Here is a 20761-nt window from a genome sequence, read left to right on the forward strand (position 1 = left end):
CAGCAACATGAGCTGTGTTTATTCACTGCAACAGTCAACTACAAAGGCACTTACACCTTAAGGGTTATTCCTTCACCTAAAGATAATTTCAGTTTTCAGTCATAGGTTGGAAAGATAAAACCCCAGTACAGATTTTGGAGATGTAAATACTGAAAAAAATGACATGTCTTGCGGGGGAACAGATTTTAATTGTAAAGAAGGGCCGTGTGAATTGCCTTCTGCTAATCAAAAGATGCTTATCACCTCAAAAGGAGATAACACAGCAGCCAAGATAAAGAACTGAATTTTTTTATATCACCTTATGAAGGACATCAAACATCTGAAGGTGTCAGTGGATTTGTCAGCAAAGTTCTCCTAACATTTACATCTGACAGCACAGATTGCTGTTTTTTCATCCCTCTCTACAAAGACAAAATGGACAAAGGCATCAGCAATTTCAGATGCCTTTTCTCTGCAGGGACTACAAGCATCTACTTTTTAAAAGCCTCAGTTTCATAAGTACTCCTGATGTCTTGACAATTGAAGTGTTGTTGTTTCAAGGAGATGGGCAAAGCATCCCCAGGGCAATTAACTCAAACAGTTCCAGTGCTCAAGCACTTGGAAATTCCATTCATTTCCAATGCCAAGAAAGAGTGGGTCATGACAAAAGTGTCCAGGGCAAGCAAGACTCAAGCCCTCCTTGGCACCAGAAATGCTTTAGGGTGCCGCTAAAATTAAGGACAGGCACACTTCCAAGGAATTAGGGCTGCTTTTCAGAGCAAACATTCAGCAGCCTTCACTCCAGACTTGCTCATTTGTTCAGTGCTGTACAGTTCTAGAAACTGCTCTTCACAGCTGGACATGGACTCACAGAATGAAGCCACAGACATGAATGCTCTCTGTGACATAAATCACCACTTAAAGAAGACAAAGCATAATCCAAAGGAAATTTACCATTTGGAAAGGATCCTATAGCAGTGGAAGGAACACCAGCATAGATGCCACGAAAACCACCAGCCTTCCTAAATCCTTGAGGACTCTGCAGCCTTGTTTTCACAGTATCCAGGGGGAAAAGGATCAAGTCAACACAGACACCAGCAACTCCACCAGCCTTCAAGACAAAACCATGGAGAAAAGTGCATTAATAATCTCAGGGCTGAAGCTGTGGGGCTTATGTCAGTAACTGAGGCATGTGGAACCCAGAGCTCTACTGACTGTGTCCTTCCTGAGGTCAGTTTATGAACTGACAGCCTTACACTGACCTCAATAGCTTCCACAGCTTTAACAAGGAGGGTTCAACAAAAGAAAGTAATACTTATTACAACTTTTAAACAGTTTTAAGGTATTTTCAAAACAATTTTGGTGGTTTGAATAGTGCAAGCAAAGCAATGCAACACTCCCTCATTCCACAGAAAAGCAAGACAGTGGATGTCACTTATCAAGACACAGCACAGAATGACCAACACCTCCAGGAGTTGTGTGATAAAATCAGGGGAAGACTGAAGCAATTCTGCTTCCCCCTTTGGCATCTCTAGAAAGCACATTCACGTTTTTGCAGCAAACTTCTTCATTTAAAGTGTTCACACTCCCTCATTGTCTTTGCTGAACAAAGCCTAAAGTAAAGCAGCATTATTTTTTTTTCTGATAAAAGCCTATAGAAAAAAAAATCATCAAATCACAGAGAGGTTTAGGTTGGTAGGGACCTTAAAGATCTCCTAGTTCCACCCTCCTGCCACGGCCAGGGACACCTTCCACTATCCCAGGTTGCTCCAAGCCCTCTCCAACCTGGCCTGGAACATTTTCAGGGATCCAGGAGCAGCCACAGCTTCTCTGGGCACCCTGTGCCAGGGCCTCAGCACCTTCACAGGGAAGAATTTTTTTCTAATATCTAATCTAATCCTACTCTCCATCAGTTTGAAGTCATTTCCCTTTGTCCTGTCACCACATGTCTCTCCACCTTTCTTGTAGGATCCCTTAAGGTACTGGAAATTGTGTTAAACAAAGATTTCAAAGTCATAAGAAAAAGGGGAAGGTTTTTATCCAAAGAATTCATAAAACAAAAGGCTAAAAAATTGGTTCAGTTAGGGCTCAATCTTCTTCCATTGTCTGTGTTTTTAGATGACTGGGATTTTTTTTTTTTAAATTACCCAATGACATGGCTGACTGTGGAAAATAATTAATTGGCAAAAATGTGAGAAAAAGACTGAAATAAATAGAAAAACTGATTTAAAATAAAAACACATCAATAGTAAACATTAATACATTATGAGACACTATTTAGATGCAGTGCTTTTCAGAACAGAAAACACATTTTGAAGGCTACCTCATATCAGCACACAAGAAAGAGCTGCACAGATTTTTAACTCTGCCTGAAAACAAATCACACATGTGTTACCCTGATAATTTTTTTTCAGGGCAACAGAGGATTCAGAAAGGTGTTCACTATCTACTACTAAAGGTTTAATCAATAAGTTAATTACTCTTTTAATCTAGTTGGCTATTTTGCATGCATTGATTCTTCTTCACTCTTTTTCATCAAAATCCTTATCTGCTCAAAATAACATTGATCAGATTTAATCTAGCCATCTGTTAAAACATGAATCAAAACTTACTAATTGCTTCTTTAAGTTTTTAAAGTTCTGTAACTCAAATGCCATTTAAATTCATGAGGCAGCCAACAGAGCACCTGCCAGCAGGCGACAATAGATGTGTTGACAATAGTTGTTTGCAACAACTGCAGAAAAATGACTTTTGGTTAATAAGACACCCAGAACACAACTTCTCCCCCACATGTCAGTAACAGCAGTGTTATCAGAAACACCTTTACCAGGAGTTGGACAAGGCTGGTAAATAAGAGGAGGCTGAGATCAGACCTCGTTGGGGTCTGCAGCCTCATCACAAGGGAAGTAGAGGGACAGCTCCAATCTCTGCTCTCTGTGATCAGTGACAGGACCCAGGGAACAGCTGGAGCTGTGCCAGGGGAGAGTTGGGTTGGATATTGGGGAAAGATTCTTCACCCAAGCAATGGCTGGGCACTGACCAGGCTCCCCAGGGAATGGTCACATTCCCAAGGCTTCCAGAGCTCCAGGAGTGCTTGGACAATGCTCTTAGCAGCAGGGTGAGATTGTTGGGGTGTCCTGTGCAGGGCATGGAGCTGGACTTCCATGATCCCTGTGAGTCTCTTCCAGCTCAGGATATTCAATGACTCTATAAACTCCATCACAACAACTCAACAAAACCAGGACATTTGGGGCAGAGAGCTGAATTCTCCTGCAGCTCTCCCCAAACCAGCCCAGGGCACCATTTCCCTGATTTCCCACACAGAACCAACAGCAAGCACTGGATTTTCCAAGGGCTCCCCAGCTATGAGGATCAAGGCTTCACCCCCTTGCTGAGACCACACATGGAAAAGCAGCTTTTAGATGCTAAGCAGATGCTTCACAGACAGGGTCAGGGGCTCCCTGTGGCCCTCAAGTGTCTGCTGAAGCCACAAACTGTCACCAGCCCTCAGCTCAGCACATCACCTTGGCAATGGTCAGGCTGCTGCAAAATGTGGAATATGCAAAGCTTTTCCTAAGAAAGGATGTTCTTCGATGTTTGATCCTTGTAACTTTCAAGACTAATCTACAAGAAAGGAGATTTAATCATTGGAACAGGGAGCAGCCAACAGGGTCTAAGTGATGTGCAGGTGTTAGAAAGACAAAATACTTGTCAATGGAATTGCTTAGTTAAGGTTTATGGCTGGATAGGCTTCACTGATGTCAGACATAGCAGGAGGTTAGCAAAGGTTGGGAAGCAGGATGTACCACTGAGAGTGAACACAAAGGATGCAGAATTTATAGGCCACAAGGACATTTGACAGAACTCCAAAGATAAGGAAGAAACTCATAAAGACAGCTCATCAACTAAGCTTAATCAGCTCCGATTGGGCAAAAGGTAATTCCGGCAGGTGCACATCACAGCCACCGATCCAGGAAAAAAAGGAAGAAAAAGACTGAGCGTGTGGACTAATTACCATGGAAAGCGAGAGAATTATTAACCAATAAACGATACAATACAAATTAATAAGAAAACTATGTAACTTGTAACCAACGCACATTAATGCTTTTATTCAGTAAAAAGCAGAAAGAGTGAAAAGTTCAGGCAGTCACAGTGCTGGCTTTATAGACTTGCCACCCAGCGCCCCTTTGTGCGCAGAGCTGTAAATAAACCGAACAGCTCCACTCTGCGTGCGGCTCGGGCTCTAGCACAGCGGCTGAAACAACCTCTTTTGGGCCCTCTCACTCACCGCCAAGGCCGCCCAGGACTCCCGCGGCTCCATGCAGGGCTGGCGATCGGGGCTGGCGGCCCGGGCCGGGCTCAGCGGGACAAGGACAGGGATAAGGACAGGCAGCAGACGCGGCGCTCCGAGCACACCCCGTGCGCACACATGGGCGCAGCCATGTTGCCGACCCGGGCTGCGGTCACGTGTGAAAAGCTCTCACAGCGCCTGCGCGCCAGCCCCGCGCATGCGCACTGCGGGCAGCGCCCAGCAATTAGCGCCGAGGGTTAATTAATTAATGCTCAGCGGCGGTTTGCTGTGCAGCATCAGTACAGCCGCTGTAGGAGCGCGGGAAGTGGTTCTTTCTGGCTCTCCTGGTGTGCTGGTGGGTGCGCCAGGGGTGCTGCTGCCCGTGGCTGTTGGGAAAGCAGTTTTTCTATGTGCTCTGGGAAAAAAAATGATACTCTGTGGTAAAAAGAGGCCTGAAATCCTGAAACTGACTTTGTCCTCAATTGATGAGGTCTGCAAGCTGAATTTTTTGTGTTCGGGATGAATTTTCTCACCTTTTGTAAACGTAACTGAGGTCAGGCAACTGCAATAGAAATGAACTTCGTGTTTCCAGCCTTGATAAGATCAGATTGCCCAAATAAATGTACATTAGATGGGCGGATTCTTGTAAATTTTACTATATAATACATGTAACTTTTTTACATGTATTACAAGCCCTTTTGGGTGCTTGATTTGTGGAAACTTCCAATTTACACCCCATGGGGAATAATTTATTTAGTTTCTTTTCGAAACTAAACTGTTTATGTGTTGAGAGAGCTGCTAAAATCAGCAGCACTGAGCCCTGTTCAGTGGTTCTGACACTACAGTTCAGACCTTCCATGGGATGCTGCCCTGAGCCACAGCAATGCACAGCAAAAATAATAAACCCTCCTGGCCAGAATCATCACTCCTGCCTCTTCCCCGAGCTCTCCTGGAATGGAAAATGCCATTTTTCACCCTTATCCCAAATGCTTTTACATTTTGTATTTGCGTCTCGCCGGCTCTCCCCCTTTCTGCAAAGGGCATTCAATTAATCAGTGGTGCTGGAAGTTGCAGAGAGGATTTTGGCAGAGTCCTCTCACAATCCTCACCCAGCAGGAAACCACACTTGAAATGACGGGAAATGTGATTCTAGAGGAAGGAGAAAGGGTGAATGTTGGAGAGCACTGCGGTGTGTGCAGGACCAGAAAATCCAGGCAGGCTCCAATTCCAAGATTTCCTTGGCTGCAAGCACGTCACTTGGGATGACTTTTGGATGTGGCAGCCAGGAATGTGGTGATGCCTCCCATCCAGCTCAGCTCCTCTCCATCAGGCTGCTCAGGGTGTTTGCAGGTGGGAAGCACTGTGCTGAGCTGGGCTGTGACATCTGCCCACAGCAAGCACCGTGACTGATTTGAAAGTGCCACTGCCAACTCCAGCAAATTTATTTCAGCTCTCCTATAACACTGTGATTTTTTTTCTGAGCTGCCTCACTCCCCAGAGGCGGGTGATATTAGAGCAGTCTTCATTTCATTTAGCCTTCAATTTAATTTTGAGGGAAAAGCTCAAAGCTCTGCAGGCAAAAAACTAGAAAGAACCTGAATGTGTTGCATTTCTCAGCCTGCTTAGATTTTTAAGGCAGCTCCTTGGTTTTCTGTCTCTAACTTACAATTTTTACGGTAATCTGGTGGGTTATCAATACTTTAGTTTAGGCTGTTTTGTGCTTATTAAGAAATATTTATTGGTTTCATATGAGGCATGATCAAACAAGTGGACTCCTTTGACATTACTACCACACCTGTCCCCAGTACAGCTGTCTGACCACCTGAAGTCTAAGTCAAGCCAGTTTGCTGTCCTACGAATTAATTCCTGAAAATTCCCATGGCAAGGGGGTTAGAACTAGATATTGAAGGTCTCTTCCAACCCAAACCATTCTGTGATTGTACAAAAACTTTGATTCTGGTTCCTGGAAGAAGAAGCAGGAGCCACAGTTACATATTTCATCTGTAATGTAGGGATGACTGGACTGTGAGCAGTTATTACTGTAACACCCAGCAGAGTACCTGGCTCTCTGAAAGTACCCTGCTATTTACACAGAAATAAAAAAAGGATCTGAAATTCACCATTTCCAGCTGGTGTTCTGTTGAGTGGCTAAATAAACACAAAAGCTGGAAGTTCCTCAGTTTCCAGGTCCTTGTCTGTCATTAAATCAAGCACTCTGGAGCCATATTGAGGGAAAAAATCCGACATCTGCAGTAAATGAAGCGTGCTTTTGGAGTCACTGCTATCCCACAGAAGCCAGCCATGGCAGCACTTAAAACAAGACCTTTTTACCCCCATGTGCCCAGGAGGTCTCTCAATGTAAAGGTTCTTGGGGTCATAGCAAGCATTTTTCACACTGTTCTCTGCAAAGCTTTCAGATACATTCTGAGGAGCTGACTCTTATTTATCACCTTCTGTCAGGAGAACTGCTGCTGCATCAGAGAGGTCACAACCTTCTATTCTTCCAAGCCACTGTCCTGTCTTAAATGAACAAGTTCTGCTTAATGCCACAGGCCAAACATCAATCTTTGTGCCAAGTCTTTCAGTGGACTCCCCCCTGGGCTTAAAAAGTAAGTTGACTGAACAAAAAGATCTGGTTTCTCACATCCTTTCTTCCCTGGAAGAAGATGCTGTGAGTGCTCCCCAGCATCTCCACTGTGAGGGAAGAAGATGGGCTGAGCAGAACCTTGCACAGGTAGTGTCTGACTGCACCTGAATGGCAGATGGTCATGGCCAGCCCTATTTTCAGCTTCTCCCAAGCCTGTGTCCAGCTCAGGGGCTGCAGGGCAAGCTGGGGAGGCTGAGGAACAGCCACACGGCTTTTAAAAATGGCCATTATGCCTGCACCACCTCACCTGCTTCCCTCAGCATTTGCAGCACATAAAAGCCTTGGCAAGAGATGAAAAGCCTTTTAATTGCAGCAGGATAAAGAACATACTGCATCTCTCGATACACTGAGTGGGATATGAGCTGTCAACAACATAGCAACCCTCTAGCTTATGCTCTGCAGAAAAAGAGACAGCACAGGGAGTGAATATCAGCCTCTCATGGCTCCTCTTTGTCAGGGCTACTTAAGCACCATTTTGGATTGATTTCACATTAACCCTTCTATAGTAAAACACTGCACATGCACAGAAATGCCTGTTTGTGTGGGTTTGTGTATATCTAAGCATGTCTAAATTCTTTGTGTGTATTTCCTGCCCACTCTCTGGCTGCTGTTGGATGTCTGACACCAGCAGCAGAAGATTTATTGATCTGGTCATAACATATTAAGGCTGCTGAAGAGCAGATGTTAAAAACAGACTTCTTGGCATATATCAGCCCCCAGCGGTATTGGTCTCACACATGTTCCAGTTTATTTATTGAAGCAATTGCTCCCCTCATTCTCTTCATTATCTTTCTCCTGGGCAATGCAGGCACATCAGAGCCAATCCCTTCCAGTCAGTCAGTCCTTCTTGGATTGACATTTTTGCTTTGGCTTGGGCAACACCCGACAACTTTTCCTTCCTGAGAAGCCAGGCCCATCCCACCGTTCATAAAAGCAGATGGAAATTTATCAGCTGCAAAAATGTATCCTGGCGTAAATGCAGTGAAAATACAGGCTCAGGGATCCCCTGAATTTGATAATAAGCAGGTGCACAATGGGGCCAGGGAAGCTATCTGAAGGGATAACTTCAATGCTGTGACCACATACAGCACCCAAGAGGCTGTGATGCACCACAGGAGCACATCGTGGCAGATGAGGAACAAAACACAACCCTTTGACCATCAAAATGTTGTTTGTTCCATTTTACTACAAACTGCCACAGAACTGTGAAATTAGTGCCTAACAAAGGGCTTTTCCTGTGCAGGAGAGCAGCGTGGCTCCATGCACCAGAAGGGTGTGACACTGGTCCTTCTCCAGGGGACAGCATTGTCACCAGCCCCCCTAAACACCTGATGTGCACACTGCAAGGTGAGGGCTCCTTCCAGACTCTTGCAGAAGCACAGGTTTGTATTCTGCAGCTTATTTCTGCTAGGCATAGGGCAGCAATCCTCCTGGCCACAGCTTCAGTGGACTACAATCCAAGAGGTCCCCTGACACCAGGGCTCTTGCCCAAGGAAGCAGAGTCCTGTTCCCAGTAATTCCCCCCAGGACTGGTAGTTGCCTCCAGCTGCCACCCCACTGCCCAGTGCCCCATGGCTCTCTGTGTGCTCAGAGCTGTGCTGCAAACCTCTGCCCATGTTCTTCTGGAGCTGCCTCCTTCAGAAAAATTAAAATTAGCTGAATATTTTCCTAATACGTAGCCAGCAGTGGACAGCTGGACCTGGATGGGCAGGAATTTTTCCAGCTCTCCTCATTTTGTCAGTTTCCCTTTTCCTGCCTTAACCCTCCTGCAAACTACAGGCAAGGCTGGTTTAATCTGGATTTTAGATGATTTTTTGCCACTCATGCACCATTAGCTCCCCTCCCCACGCTTACAGTAGCGTTCCCTCTTCTTAAGAAGTCTGGCAGGGTTTAGAAATTCTGCTGAAATACTAATTGCAGTAAGTTTTTATGGAAACAGATGGGGGAACCAGACAGCCATAAATTTAATAACTCCTTTGAGTACTTAGCAGCAGAAACACTAGTCCCCAAATTCATTAAGAAAAAAAGTGATTAATGACGATATAGATTTTGCATAATGATAGAAAGCCTTAAACTGTACAACTTTTGGATGCTCCTCATTTATTCCGCCTTATTGGCTGCCTGGACAATTGAAGATGAAAGGCCTGGGAAAAACAGAAAACATGCATTTTAATTTCTGGGTAACGTAAGTGAAATAATGACCCAGTGGCAATGCAGTGACCTTTACAAGTGAACATGTCTTTCAGACTCTCTGCAGTTAGTCTTACAGCACAGCTGAGTTAATCTAATATTTCCATTTTAGCTCATAAGAGAAATGAAGGAAAACCTTAATTATCCCTGTAGTTGTGGTTATAATCCAACCCCCTGACACAGGAATCACTCACATCTGTTCTCAACTCATTTTGTGGTCCAATGCAATGACTTAGTTGACTCAGTAAGCAGAGCTAAGAAAAAGTTTGCAATACAATGGTCCTAAGCTGCCCAAAAAGTTATGCATTTCCAAATGGTCCCAGAGGAGCATCCCTGACATTTCCACAGAGTAGCTGGAACCAGGAAATCTGGTTCCTTTAGCCACTGATTTGCTTGAGTCATTTTGGTGTTTTAGATCCTTCTTCTTTTTAAAAAAGGATTCACAGACCTAGTCTATTCCCCAGGCTGTTGCTGGAGTTAGTGAAACATGAGGTAGGTTAGTCATCCTAGGAGAAGGAGTGGATGCAACATCAGTGCTGGACCCACTTTCCCTCCCCATCCAAACAGTATGGACCAGCACAGGGCCAAGGCCATCCTGGTGCAAACTCAGCATGACCCTTTGGGCTATTTTGCTGGATTTTTTGTAAGGGAAGACTCAAGTAAAATAGGATTTTCTTGATGTTCATGGTTTTGGTGAGCTGGACTCCTCTCTGTTCCACGGGGTTGGATGTGTCCCCCATCCCAGTGATGTGGCCCAGCAGTGCTTTGCAGGGATGGTGGCCCTGGCTCCCAGAAGAGGTTGTGTCTCTGACTCAAGGGTGACCCTCAGCTCCTCTGCTCACTCCATCAGCCTCCTGGCAGAAATAAACTGCCATTGTTTCTGCACAGACAAGGAACAGTGCTTAAAAAACTAGTTCATTGTCAGCTGTTTGTTCAGAGTTTTTATCAGTCTAATCCCATCTCCAGCTCCCAGGGAGTGGATGGGAAGTTCTTACAATGACATATAGAACAGCCACCATGGCTGAAACAATCCACCCATTGGGAGATGTCACTGAGGAAAGGAGCTGAAGGGTTTATTTGAACAGCTGAACTTTGGCACGCAGACTACAGCTATTTTTTAAATGTAAACTGTAAAAATAATACAGTTTGCTTTAAGAAAAATGAGCTGTGTACTTGGCACTCTGTACTTGATATAACTCATTTTTAGTATCATCTAATTCAAAGAAAAGTGTTTCTCAATCTGCTTGGGCTACTCAGAGAAGGACAAAGAAACCAAAAGGACATGGATGACACTGTGGGGACAGGGAGCTGAGGGCGGAAGGGAGCACAGACTCTCATAGCTGCTGAAGCACATGTTGCCTGTCCTAAAACTCCTGCACATCCTTTTTTGCCATCACTCCCTGCTGCCAGCTCTGTCCTGTAAGACAACATGAAGTTCTGCTTCATATTCCCTTCCACAGGGCAGGGGACAGGACTGGACTGGATGGAGATGACTGCTCCTAAAGAGGAGGTCAGCAGTGGGGAGGAAAGCTGTCTAGCCTCAGTCTTCATTTTCCATTTCCTATCAACTGCCAAGTCAAACCCACAGCAAAGCCCCTGGAGAGAAGTGAAACAGCAGCTCCAGAAAAGCAGGGAATGTGTTTTTGTCCACACCCAGCTGCATCTGTCAGGCTGTCCACACACCACCACCAAACCCAAATGAAACAGATTTATTGGTACCTTGAAAGGTAAGTGGCTTTGACAGCTCCTCTAACTCTTTCCAGAAGACTCACCATGTCTTCAGCAAGCTGAGATCTCTGAGGGAGAACCCTGGCCCCTTGCTTGTTTTCTTTGACATTGTGGAGCACAGCCCTTTGGTGAGAGGCAGCTGAGAGGTCCTTCCCAGGGCCAGCGGAAGGAGGCTGGTGACAAGAACTCCTTATTCACCTCCCTGTGACTTTCCAGGGCCCTTTTCCTTTTCCTTCTGTTTTGCAGAGAGATCCTTGCCAGTTCTTCTCCTCTCAGCAGGATTATCAGAGCTGGCTTCTGATGTGAAGTTTTCCAATGCTGAAAGTTCCTGATTTTTCTTTCCTATGGTGCCGCTGTGAGCTGCGTTGCCATTCCCAGCTGATAACCTATCAGTCAGATTCTGCTGCAGAAAAGCCATTATCTAAGGGAAACAAAAAAGCATGGGAACAGGGGCTCTTTGGACATGGGCAAGGAGCAGCACATGACATGTGAATTTGCCAGATGTTACCACTCTGAATCTTATTAAAATATGCCCTGTATGGACCACGGCTGCTTTATCTGTGTGTGGAAGGAGTTGGGAGATAAGAGGCATTTTTACTGACAGCACTATAATGGCCTGGCTGGGCAGCCTGGGAGCAATTCCCTGACAGGGCGTCACAATTCCTTGAAAATGTGCAGGCTCTTGGATTTTGTGTAGTCCTGACCACTGTTTCACTTGACAGTATCCTTCCTTTATGTTTATTCAGACTGAGACTGTTTTCCAGAAAATTATACCATCTTCCAGCATGTCCATTTCGTTTAGGAAGGGCATTGACATTTTGTGCAGCTGAGTTGATGCCTCAAGGCCTGTTCTAATGCTCTTCTGACAGTGTCTTGTGTATGTGTGATTGGAAATATTCCAGGTAATTAAAAAATTACACACCAACTGCTGCTTAAAAATCTATTGTGTGTATATTTATTTTGCATATTTTGGCTTTAGAGGAGGCTGTTTCAATTCTCCATCCCCCCTTTCTGAATCTCCCATGCCAAGACTGGAGCCCAAGCTCTTCTGAAGCTTGAGAGCTGCAGAGCCAGAGAGTGCCCTTAAGTGATGCCTGGTTATTCCTTATTACCTTTTATTCTTTACAGGAAACAATATGGGGAGGCTGTGCCAGAAATACAGATATTGTAATTATTATTTTCATTATTACGGAGTATGCACAGGAGCTTATTATTTTTGAGTCAGGTCAACCCTGTACCCTGCAGTGCCTTAATTTGGAAGTTCACACTTGAAAGGAGAGAGAATTGCATCCATACTCATTGTCTGTCCTTGTCACAGGCGTGGGGCTGCACTGATGAGCTCTAATCACACGCATGAGTCCAAAACAGGGAGAGGCAGAATTTCTCTGTGCACGGAGTAATCAACTCAGAGTTAAATGCAGTGCTTCAAAGTGATTTGTATCCATCCTCACCCCCACCTTCTCAGTCTAATTAACTCCTCTAATAGAATTAATCAGCACACTAAATACGAGACTCACTAACGACTGAAAAAACCACACCGCTATCTATTCCAAAATACAATTACACTGACAAACTCAATTACATGCCTCAGTCACTTCTGAAATTACTCACCAATATTGGACTGCGCACAGTTTAAGTTTCATTGTTGAAAGAAATCATAAACACTTTCTAAATCGTACAATGTTTACAGAACTACACAGAAGCACAGCTTTTATTACCCATGTGGCAAAATTAATTTGACACATTGAAAGCAAATGAATAGAGCTGGAGCACTTTATTCAGGCAGTATTTTTCCCAAAGATAGAATTTACACTGGGGGAACATCTAACACATTAACCTTATTAAACTCTGATGTAGGTAAATAGTATTTCAAAGGGAAGGAGAAAGGATCCAAATCAAAATCCTCACTGCATTTGAATGAGCAACATAAAATTCTGCATTTCTAACTGTTCTTTTAGTTCACAACACCCTTTCACTAAAGTATTTTCTTGCTCTGGAAACTTTTGCAGCAGAAGCAGTTCACAATATGCAATTATGATTTTGGTTTTGGTCTTTTAAGTCTGTGGTGAGCCCTACAGCTGAAAATAAACTCCCATCAGATTTGGTTATGTGAGTTTAGGTTAAATTTGCAAGTCAAAAGAGGAAGATAAATGTTGCTTGTGTTTTTAATAACTCAACTTTATCAAAGTTCATCTTGATCTGAAGATACAGAGAGGCTTCCTGAACTTTTTCTTTGTCTAGTCATATGAGGCACCTGCTTCTCAGTTTAATTTATTTTCAAGCTGTGATACCAGTCAAACATTAATATTTCTAACCAAAGGGATAGAGCTGCTCTTGCTTGCAATTGAGCACAAGTAGATAAAAATTTGAGCTCCAGGCTGACAAAGTCTGTGTTGAACTCAAAGCACCTTCATCTGACTGAAAGCAACAACCTCCCATTCTTAGCAAGAGCTTACATCCATGCAGAACCAGTACAACAAACTGGTTTATCCCTTTTGATCCTAAAAATTACAGTGGCACTTGCCTAGTAGGGATTTCTCAGCTCAGTAGAGTAGGTTACTGAAGGAGCTACAGATTGCTCAAAATTCCTTTGAAAAAAGAGAGTCCAGCACTTTGAAGAGTACTCCAAGGAGGGGTGGGAACCTCCTGCTGTGTGTGGCTTTCTGCTGAACCTGAGAGAGACCCAGGACCTGTCAGGGGAGGAGGGATCAGGAGGGATCCCAGTTTCAATCAAAACAGTAGAAGTGTTGAGCAGATGCATTCAGAGACCAAACACCTGCTGCACAGGCTCTTTCCTCCTGGCACTGGGATGACAGTGGGAAGTTGAGTTTTTGTGGATGGATCACACATGCTGTGCTCTGCTCACGTCCATCCCTGTGGCTCTCCCATCTACCCACTCCAGCCCTGCTCTAAACCAGGGGAGAAACCAAAACATGGGAAAGGAAGGTTGTTCAGTGCAAAAGGATGATTGGCCTGTGTTAGCGAGAAAGCCTTTCTCCTTCCACTTTCATTAAAAATGATGAATGCTTATCATATGCCAGGACAGTAACATTTGAGGAGCAGGACAACAGAACAGAAAGGATCTCCAAAAAACAAATCCTGTATCTTCTGGGGAATATTTCTTATATTTTGGCTTTTTGCCATGCCCATTTATTTCACAGCACTTCAGTCACTCTTATCCATACTCCCCTTCCTGCTGGAGTGCCCTTTATGTGCAGCCAGGCAATTCACACCCCCTACTCCCTTCCTCTCCTTCAGGTGTTTAAAGCAAAGTATTAAACCAAATTTTATTCTAATCCACATATTTGCAACCCCATAGGCAGTCCTGTTAGAAGTGCTGTGACACAACCACACAGTTTCACAGCTGAAGATGCATGTTGGGACAAAGATAAATTCATGGCATGAAACTGCCTCAAGCAAAGGGCTTCTTTTGCTGGAACTCAGGAATAAGACTCACTTTGTGAACTAATAGATTTTATACTTTCATCAGTGGAATATCATACATCAAACCAAAACCTTTCAGGAAGGCTGGAGCTATTCCACATCCAGGCACCTTCTTTATTAATTCTGCACATTTCTGCAGTCGCCAGTGATGCATTGGATGACACTTGCACAGGATTACAGACCTGATACGATATTAGATAAAAGTTACAAGTAAGAAGCTATTTTACTGCTATTTATTTTCATCAGCAGAGCATTCCTCTCCTAAATGCCATTCTAGTTTGGTTGATATTGACTTTTCAGGCTGCTGAGAAGTTTTGTAATTCCTTTTTGTTCATAGCTTATGTATAGAAATCAATACTGGTTTGCAATTTGTTGAAACTGAAATGGTCACATTAGGTGTAACATATACCTGATTTATCCTTATATTCTATTCCCAGTCAGAATTGGATTAATTTCTCAATCTATGATATCTAATAATTAAAAATGGTGATTTCCACATCTCACATGCACTTTTTATTAACCTCACACTGAAACATAACTGAGCGAAGCAAGCAGCTGCATGGCTGTGAATCTTCCTTAACATCACTGGTGCCAGTGATTGAGATATCAAGGTTCTGGTTTTCTTTTTTGATCAGAATTTGTGCTCACACCACCAGAAACAGAGATTTCACTGGTTTTCAGGTAGAGCAGTAATGGTTAACTGCAAAATTATCAGACTCGAGGTCTCCTTTTCTGGAAAACAGTTGGAAATTGGTTACAGCTTTCAAACCTCACAGCAAAAAAGTTTGGATCTGAACAACGTTTACCACATCACAACTTATTCACCTCAAATTTCATGTTGCAAGGAGCAAACCCCACTGAAACAGCTACGATTTAGGGTCACTGCATTGTCAGGCATCACTGAAATGTTTCTGGACTCACACTACCATCTAGTGTTCCAATCACAGACTGCAGCTCCTTTGGAGGGAAAAATGTACAATGCACTTGTTTGTTCATTTCTATAATTACATTATCATAAATAATTCATCTCCCGAGACACATGTACAAATAGAAGAGACACTGAAGGCCACACAATGCCATCTTCCTTTCCCTCTTGAATTAGAATAGGAAAGTCAGCTAGGCACACAATCTTGGGAAAAGAGCCCTGAGATGGTTTAGTAATAGCTCTCACAAGAAGCCTAAGTGATATGTTTGGTTTCCATATTTTTTTCTCCCAAAGATCCAATAGAATTGAAAAACACATTAATGTTCTTGTTAGCACACCTGGGATATTGAACAAAACTAGCACAGATGAGGCATGGAGCCTCAGTGCCCCACAGGGCATCTCTTCCTGCCTCAGGATCATCTTTAGCTCTCCTTGGAGAGGCTCATGAGAGCTCTGCTGGACCAGCCATGCTTGAGGACGCTTCACATTTCCTGGAGGGGGGTAGTGAGCATAATTAGAACCTCTCCAGGATGCCAGAAAAGTTAGCTTTTCTCTAAAATAGGTTTCCCACATCAAAAGCTTCCTTGCAGCCCCAGCCCCAGTGATCATCTGCTCTTTTTGCCTCAGCAAGGGGCAGGTGACTTCAGCAATAGCAGCCTAGTTAGGCAACAGTCTTTGCCTGCTGTGCTCATCCTGAAAAAGCAAGTCCAAAGACATATCAAGTGGTCTGCAAATCAAACAAAAAATCAACAAAACTGCCTGAAAGGGAAGAGGACTCTGTGTTCTGGCCAGGTTGCTGCAGGGAGATTGGAAAACACAGTGGAGGCTACTGAAACACTGAATGCTTAAAAAAAAAACCAAAAAAAAACCCCACCTTTTCCAGCTTTTTACTTTTATTACACTTTCAAAAAGAATTTCAAAACAAAACAGAAAAGAACACAATGAGAAGTTCCCCCTTTGACCCATGAAAACTCTTATGCCTAAATATGCCTTAAAATCCTCTTGTTCCCACACTTAAAATTTCAATTTACTGTAACAGTATTTTCAGCCAGAAAAATACTGCACTGGGGACTGTTGAGGCAGCTCTGCTTTATTGCAGTCACTGAATGAGCTGTGACAGGCTGCACCAGGCCAGGCTCGTTATACACATCTTCCACTGAGACCCTGCAGTTCAGAGAAAGCCTTTAACCTGCTGATTGCAGAGAAGAGCCATTACATTGCTTTTGATGCTGCAGCCATAATGGTATCTTATTGCTTCAAATTATTGACACAATTTCACAATGTTGTCTCGACATCCTCAGGCTGAAGGCATCAGTGCTCTTGAACCCTTTTTAGAGCACTGGCCTTTCATTTTCAGCATACTTTAAAACATGCTCTCCGGTGGACTGTGAAGAAATCTCAAACTTCTGCTGCAGCTCAGACATCCCAGCTGTAATCCCCAGTATATCTAACTCCAGTCCTTCTCAGACTGAAATTTAAAAAATTTGAAAATTAAAACTATTCAGTTATTTGGGCCAAAGTGAATTTTGTTACTCTGGGTTGAAAGGAGATGTGGGAGTAGAGGAAAGGATTGGTTGCTGGATTGCAGAGCCCTCTGCAGAGAGGGACAGGATGGACACTGTTCCCAGGAGAAATCCCCTGTGCTGGAGCCAGGCACAGACATCTAGGCAGGAAATTTTGGCAGATCTCCACTTCTCCCCACAGGCCTGAGGGTGCCAATTGCTGGTCAAGACTGCAGTGTCAGAGAGCAGCACAACTCTCCAGTGAGCCAACACTGAAGAGACTTTCCCCAGCAAAGAGGGACAGAATCAATGGCCCATCTCACTATCTCACTCTGGTCTTTCCAGAAGTGTGATCAGGACTGACATGCAGGAAAGTCCTTCCCTCTGATGTTAAAGTGACACTGTTGACATCTAAACCTGATGGCTCTTTTCTCTCTCGATGCGAGCTGTGTGGCAGCAGCCAAGAAATCCCTTTCAAAGGAAAGTACTTTTATTGATTTAAGAGAAAAGCTTATTTGAGAGATTTGCCACCAACATTCTCCCTTGCCACCGATATCCAGCAAGCAGAGGAAGGTGAGAAAGCATTCCCAGACTGTTTCCACCAGCATGGGAGTGATTTCAGTAGACTTTGACGTGTCCTTTCTCTCTCCTTCCACCTGCTGGTGCCCTTATTACACAGACACAAACAAACCCCTCCTTCTGTGCTTCCCAAGGTCCCCAGAAGCCACACAGCTACTCAGGTTAGGCATGCCAGGAGATTATTTCAGAGCTTAAAACCAACAGGAGATCTCAGGCTGATTGATTAAGAAAATTGATACAAAGGGGAGAGATAAAGCACTAATCCTGTGACAGCAGAACCCCTCTGTGAAACACAGGGGACAAGAATACCTTCACTATATTAAGGGGAAACTACTTCTCTGGACATAAGAAAACGGGGTTTTTTTGCTTTATGGTCAAATTTGTCTTACATAAGAAATGCTATAGGACATTACCTGACTAGAATCACTTAGTGAAGGTGGACTGGCTGCAGGGAGTCATATCACATGTAATCTCTGCTTGGTTAGCAGCCTGCTCAGCTAGGAGTGTTTCATTTATGACCACAGATATTTTTCTTGCACTCTGTCATGTGCACATCCCTCCAGGCTGTGCCCCCAAAACTGACCCTGCTGTCAGTCAAGGGCAATGTACTGAAAGTTTTGCAGCAGGTAGTGTCCAGGTCTTGATCTCTGAACTCACTGAGTACTCTGAGAAAGCCCTTCAGCGATATTATTCAGAGTTTCAAATTCTTTGCCATGCTCTAAATGCTTAAATAGATGCTGGATCAAGCCTTCAATATATTTTAAATTGTATCTGAGCTGGAGGGATTGCTTTAACTTTCATAGCTAAGACTTGGGACAGATAAGAAGAGCAATTATATGTTCCAAGAGTCAGAACTAGGTGTTTTGACAGTGTTTCTCCTGTCATTTTATTTAATAATCCATTGCCCCTCGGTTAATAGCTTTCTGCTTGATTAGCCTGTATAAATCAAAACTTCACGGCTTTATCCCTGACACGTTATACATTCTGAGCTGAGGGTAATGAATCGTGCCGTGGGTTGATGTACTCTGCCTTCCGTTTAGAGAAAGTCCTGTGTCAAGGAAACACCTTGGCTTTCAAATTGAGTTATCAGTACACTGTCAAAATTCAGAGGAGGAGATGCAGAGGATCCTAATAACGTGCAGTCGGGGATTACACAGCCCTGAGCAGAATACGAAGCTGCAGGGAAAGCTGAGCCTGTGCTGGCAGCTCCTGGCCGTCTTCACTAATGCATGAAATGCATGCTCTGCATCTCCTGCCCTGTCTGCAGGTGGTGCAGCAGCACCAGCCTGGTTTCATTGCAGCTGATCCCAAAGGTGTCCCCTCCAGGCTCTGAGGGCTGCTGCAAAGCTGGGTCAGCAGGCACCCATGACACCTCCTGAATGAGTGCTGTTTAAAATGCTGAGATGTGATTCAGTGCTGCTTTTCCTCGGGCAGGGTGATTGCTGTTGGGTCCCACTGTGAGCAGCGAGGAGAGAAGCATTAGTTCCACTCCTGGATCTGCCTGTTACTTTTCCTGCCAGGCTGGGCTGCTCCTCCAAAGCCAAGCACTACTTTCCTTGGCCACTAGATGCAGCTCATGCTGCATTGCAATTTGCTCTGACATCATTCTGTTTTTTTAATGTTAAAAATTATTTCCCTTGTGTTTCTGGGTGGGTGTGTGGCTTGAAGAGGTTGAATATTTATCTCAAAATCTTCCTGTTTTACTTCTAAGTCTCTCTCCCCCAAACGCCTTCCTTGCTGCATCAACTGTACCCATTTTCAATGCCAAATCCTCACTCCTCGTGTCTCCACACAGAAATCTACTCAGCTGCACTGCTTTTATGGACCTGTCAGGGTAATGGGGAGGGAAAAAATCAGGTGAGTGGATAGAGAACACACTGATTTTCAGCCTCAAGCTGAGCACAGAATTCTACACTGAGCTTCTCACCTCCTGCCATTTCACTTTCCCAAAGAGTTTTTATGCTGCAGGTGTTGAACATCAATTCTGCCTCTCAGTCAAACAGATATCCAGGATTAGGAGTCTCCAGCTCCCACCTCCAGTGTGAGGAAAACTTCATTGTAGGGCCTGAGAGCACACCATGGGCCTGGGGAAGGACTGAGAGCTCTCTTCTGCTCTTAATGCCTGCCCTGCCTGACACAGCAGGAGAGTGAAGCCCTTGGAGAAGCAGGGAGTCTGCAGCCAGAAGCTGCAGCAGTCAGAGACATGATAAAAGCTATTTGAAGTTGTCTTGAGAAGAGCCGGAGGAGAGAAAAATCAGAATCACTGAAAGCTCTGGTGCTGGATGTCAGAAAAGCAGAAGGGCTGAGGAAGCCAAGGAGTGACCCTGTGGCAGTTCCTGCCCTTCCAATAGCTCCCAGCCCAGGAGTCACACATGGTGCAGGGGTTGGGGTGCTGGGGAAAGCTGGTGTGTTTTCTTACACAATGAGCTTGCTTATGGTGATGTTATCCTTGTAGCTGTGGTATGTAAGCAGCCAGGGTGCTAGAAATTACTGGCAGCAGCTGTGGGTACTTGCAGGTAACAGCTGGGGAGAAGACATAGAGGGTTTGGTTATTCTACTTTTCTTTGACGCAGTGAGATGTTCCTATTAAGCAATTACCTCCTGGGAGAAGCAGCAAGGTAGCTGCACTATCATTCCTTGGTTGGTTTTTTCCTTTTTAGAAAATCTAAAATAATTTCTTCATAATGCACCAGATGAAATGGCTCAGACCTGCTGTGAAGGAAGCAGAAAGTAATGCTCACAGTTTGTAATATTTCCTTGAGCTTCTGCTTTTGCACTGAAAAATGAGCTTCCTCCCATTAAAATGCTTTTAAATGACAAATCCGCAGCTGTTCTCTCCAGCTTGCTTGAACACAGTAAACTCAAAGTGATCTATGTGATGCCTGTGGGCTAGCCAACATGTTCTTCCCTTGCTGGGGGCATGGGGATGGTGTGGGCAGCTCCTTGGGCTCTCTGAGGCTGCACTGCCATCCATCAAGCTCTCCTTTCCATCATAGATGGAGCTGAACTGAGGGAAAAACCTCCTGAGACTGAGCTTTGGGAAGCAGCAGGCAAACGTGTCCTCCAGAGAGAACTCCCCATGCAGACCTGCAGGAGAGGATGGAGAGCTGAGCTCCAGGGCTGGCGACAGCAAATGACTGGAGAAGCAACTGCAGCCACGTGTGTCTGCCCAAAGCTGGATCAAATCCCACAGATCACAGCAGGAGAAGCAGAGCCTGGCTTTTGGAAACTCAGCAGTGCTGGTTGGTGCAGGTGCCACCAATCCCTCCCAGCACAGGCAGTCCCAGGCCAGCACCCTGGCTGTCAGCACAGGGCTCTCCTGCCTCCCCTCCAGAACAAGAGCTGGATTGGTTTCATTTCACATCGAGGGAAAATACAGCAGGAAAGGAGAAGCAGATGTTTTTAGACAATGTCTACAGCTCCTGGAGCTTCAAAGAGCTTTTTGATTGCATAGACTTTAACAAACATATAGAAGA

At 44.5% G+C, this 20761-nt stretch overlaps 1 protein-coding gene across 2 annotated transcripts in view; it reads right to left on the reverse strand.

The window, feature by feature from the left end:
* SLC25A26 (solute carrier family 25 member 26) overlaps positions 1-4453 on the reverse strand; it is a 78744-nt gene extending 74291 nt beyond the window's left edge. Inside the window, exons 1-2 of one of the 2 annotated variants that reach the window (XM_085072339.1) lie at positions 4268-4439; positions 934-1090 (exon numbers count right to left, since the gene is read on the reverse strand). In XM_085072339.1, coding sequence (XP_084928465.1) covers positions 934-1090; positions 4268-4300 — 190 coding nt within the window. In that variant the 5' untranslated portion in view covers positions 4301-4439. Of the gene's footprint in view, positions 1-933; positions 1091-4267 lie in introns of both variants that reach the window. The other variant, XM_085072338.1, reaches the window with a different exon arrangement.
* Positions 4454-20761: the final 16308 nt, after the last annotated feature.

The sequence above is a fragment of the Lichenostomus cassidix genome, chromosome 12, assembly GCF_008360975.1.
Source record: "Lichenostomus cassidix isolate B80296 chromosome 12, HeHo_3.0, whole genome shotgun sequence".
In the NCBI taxonomy this organism is placed as follows: Eukaryota; Metazoa; Chordata; class Aves; order Passeriformes; family Meliphagidae; genus Lichenostomus; species Lichenostomus cassidix.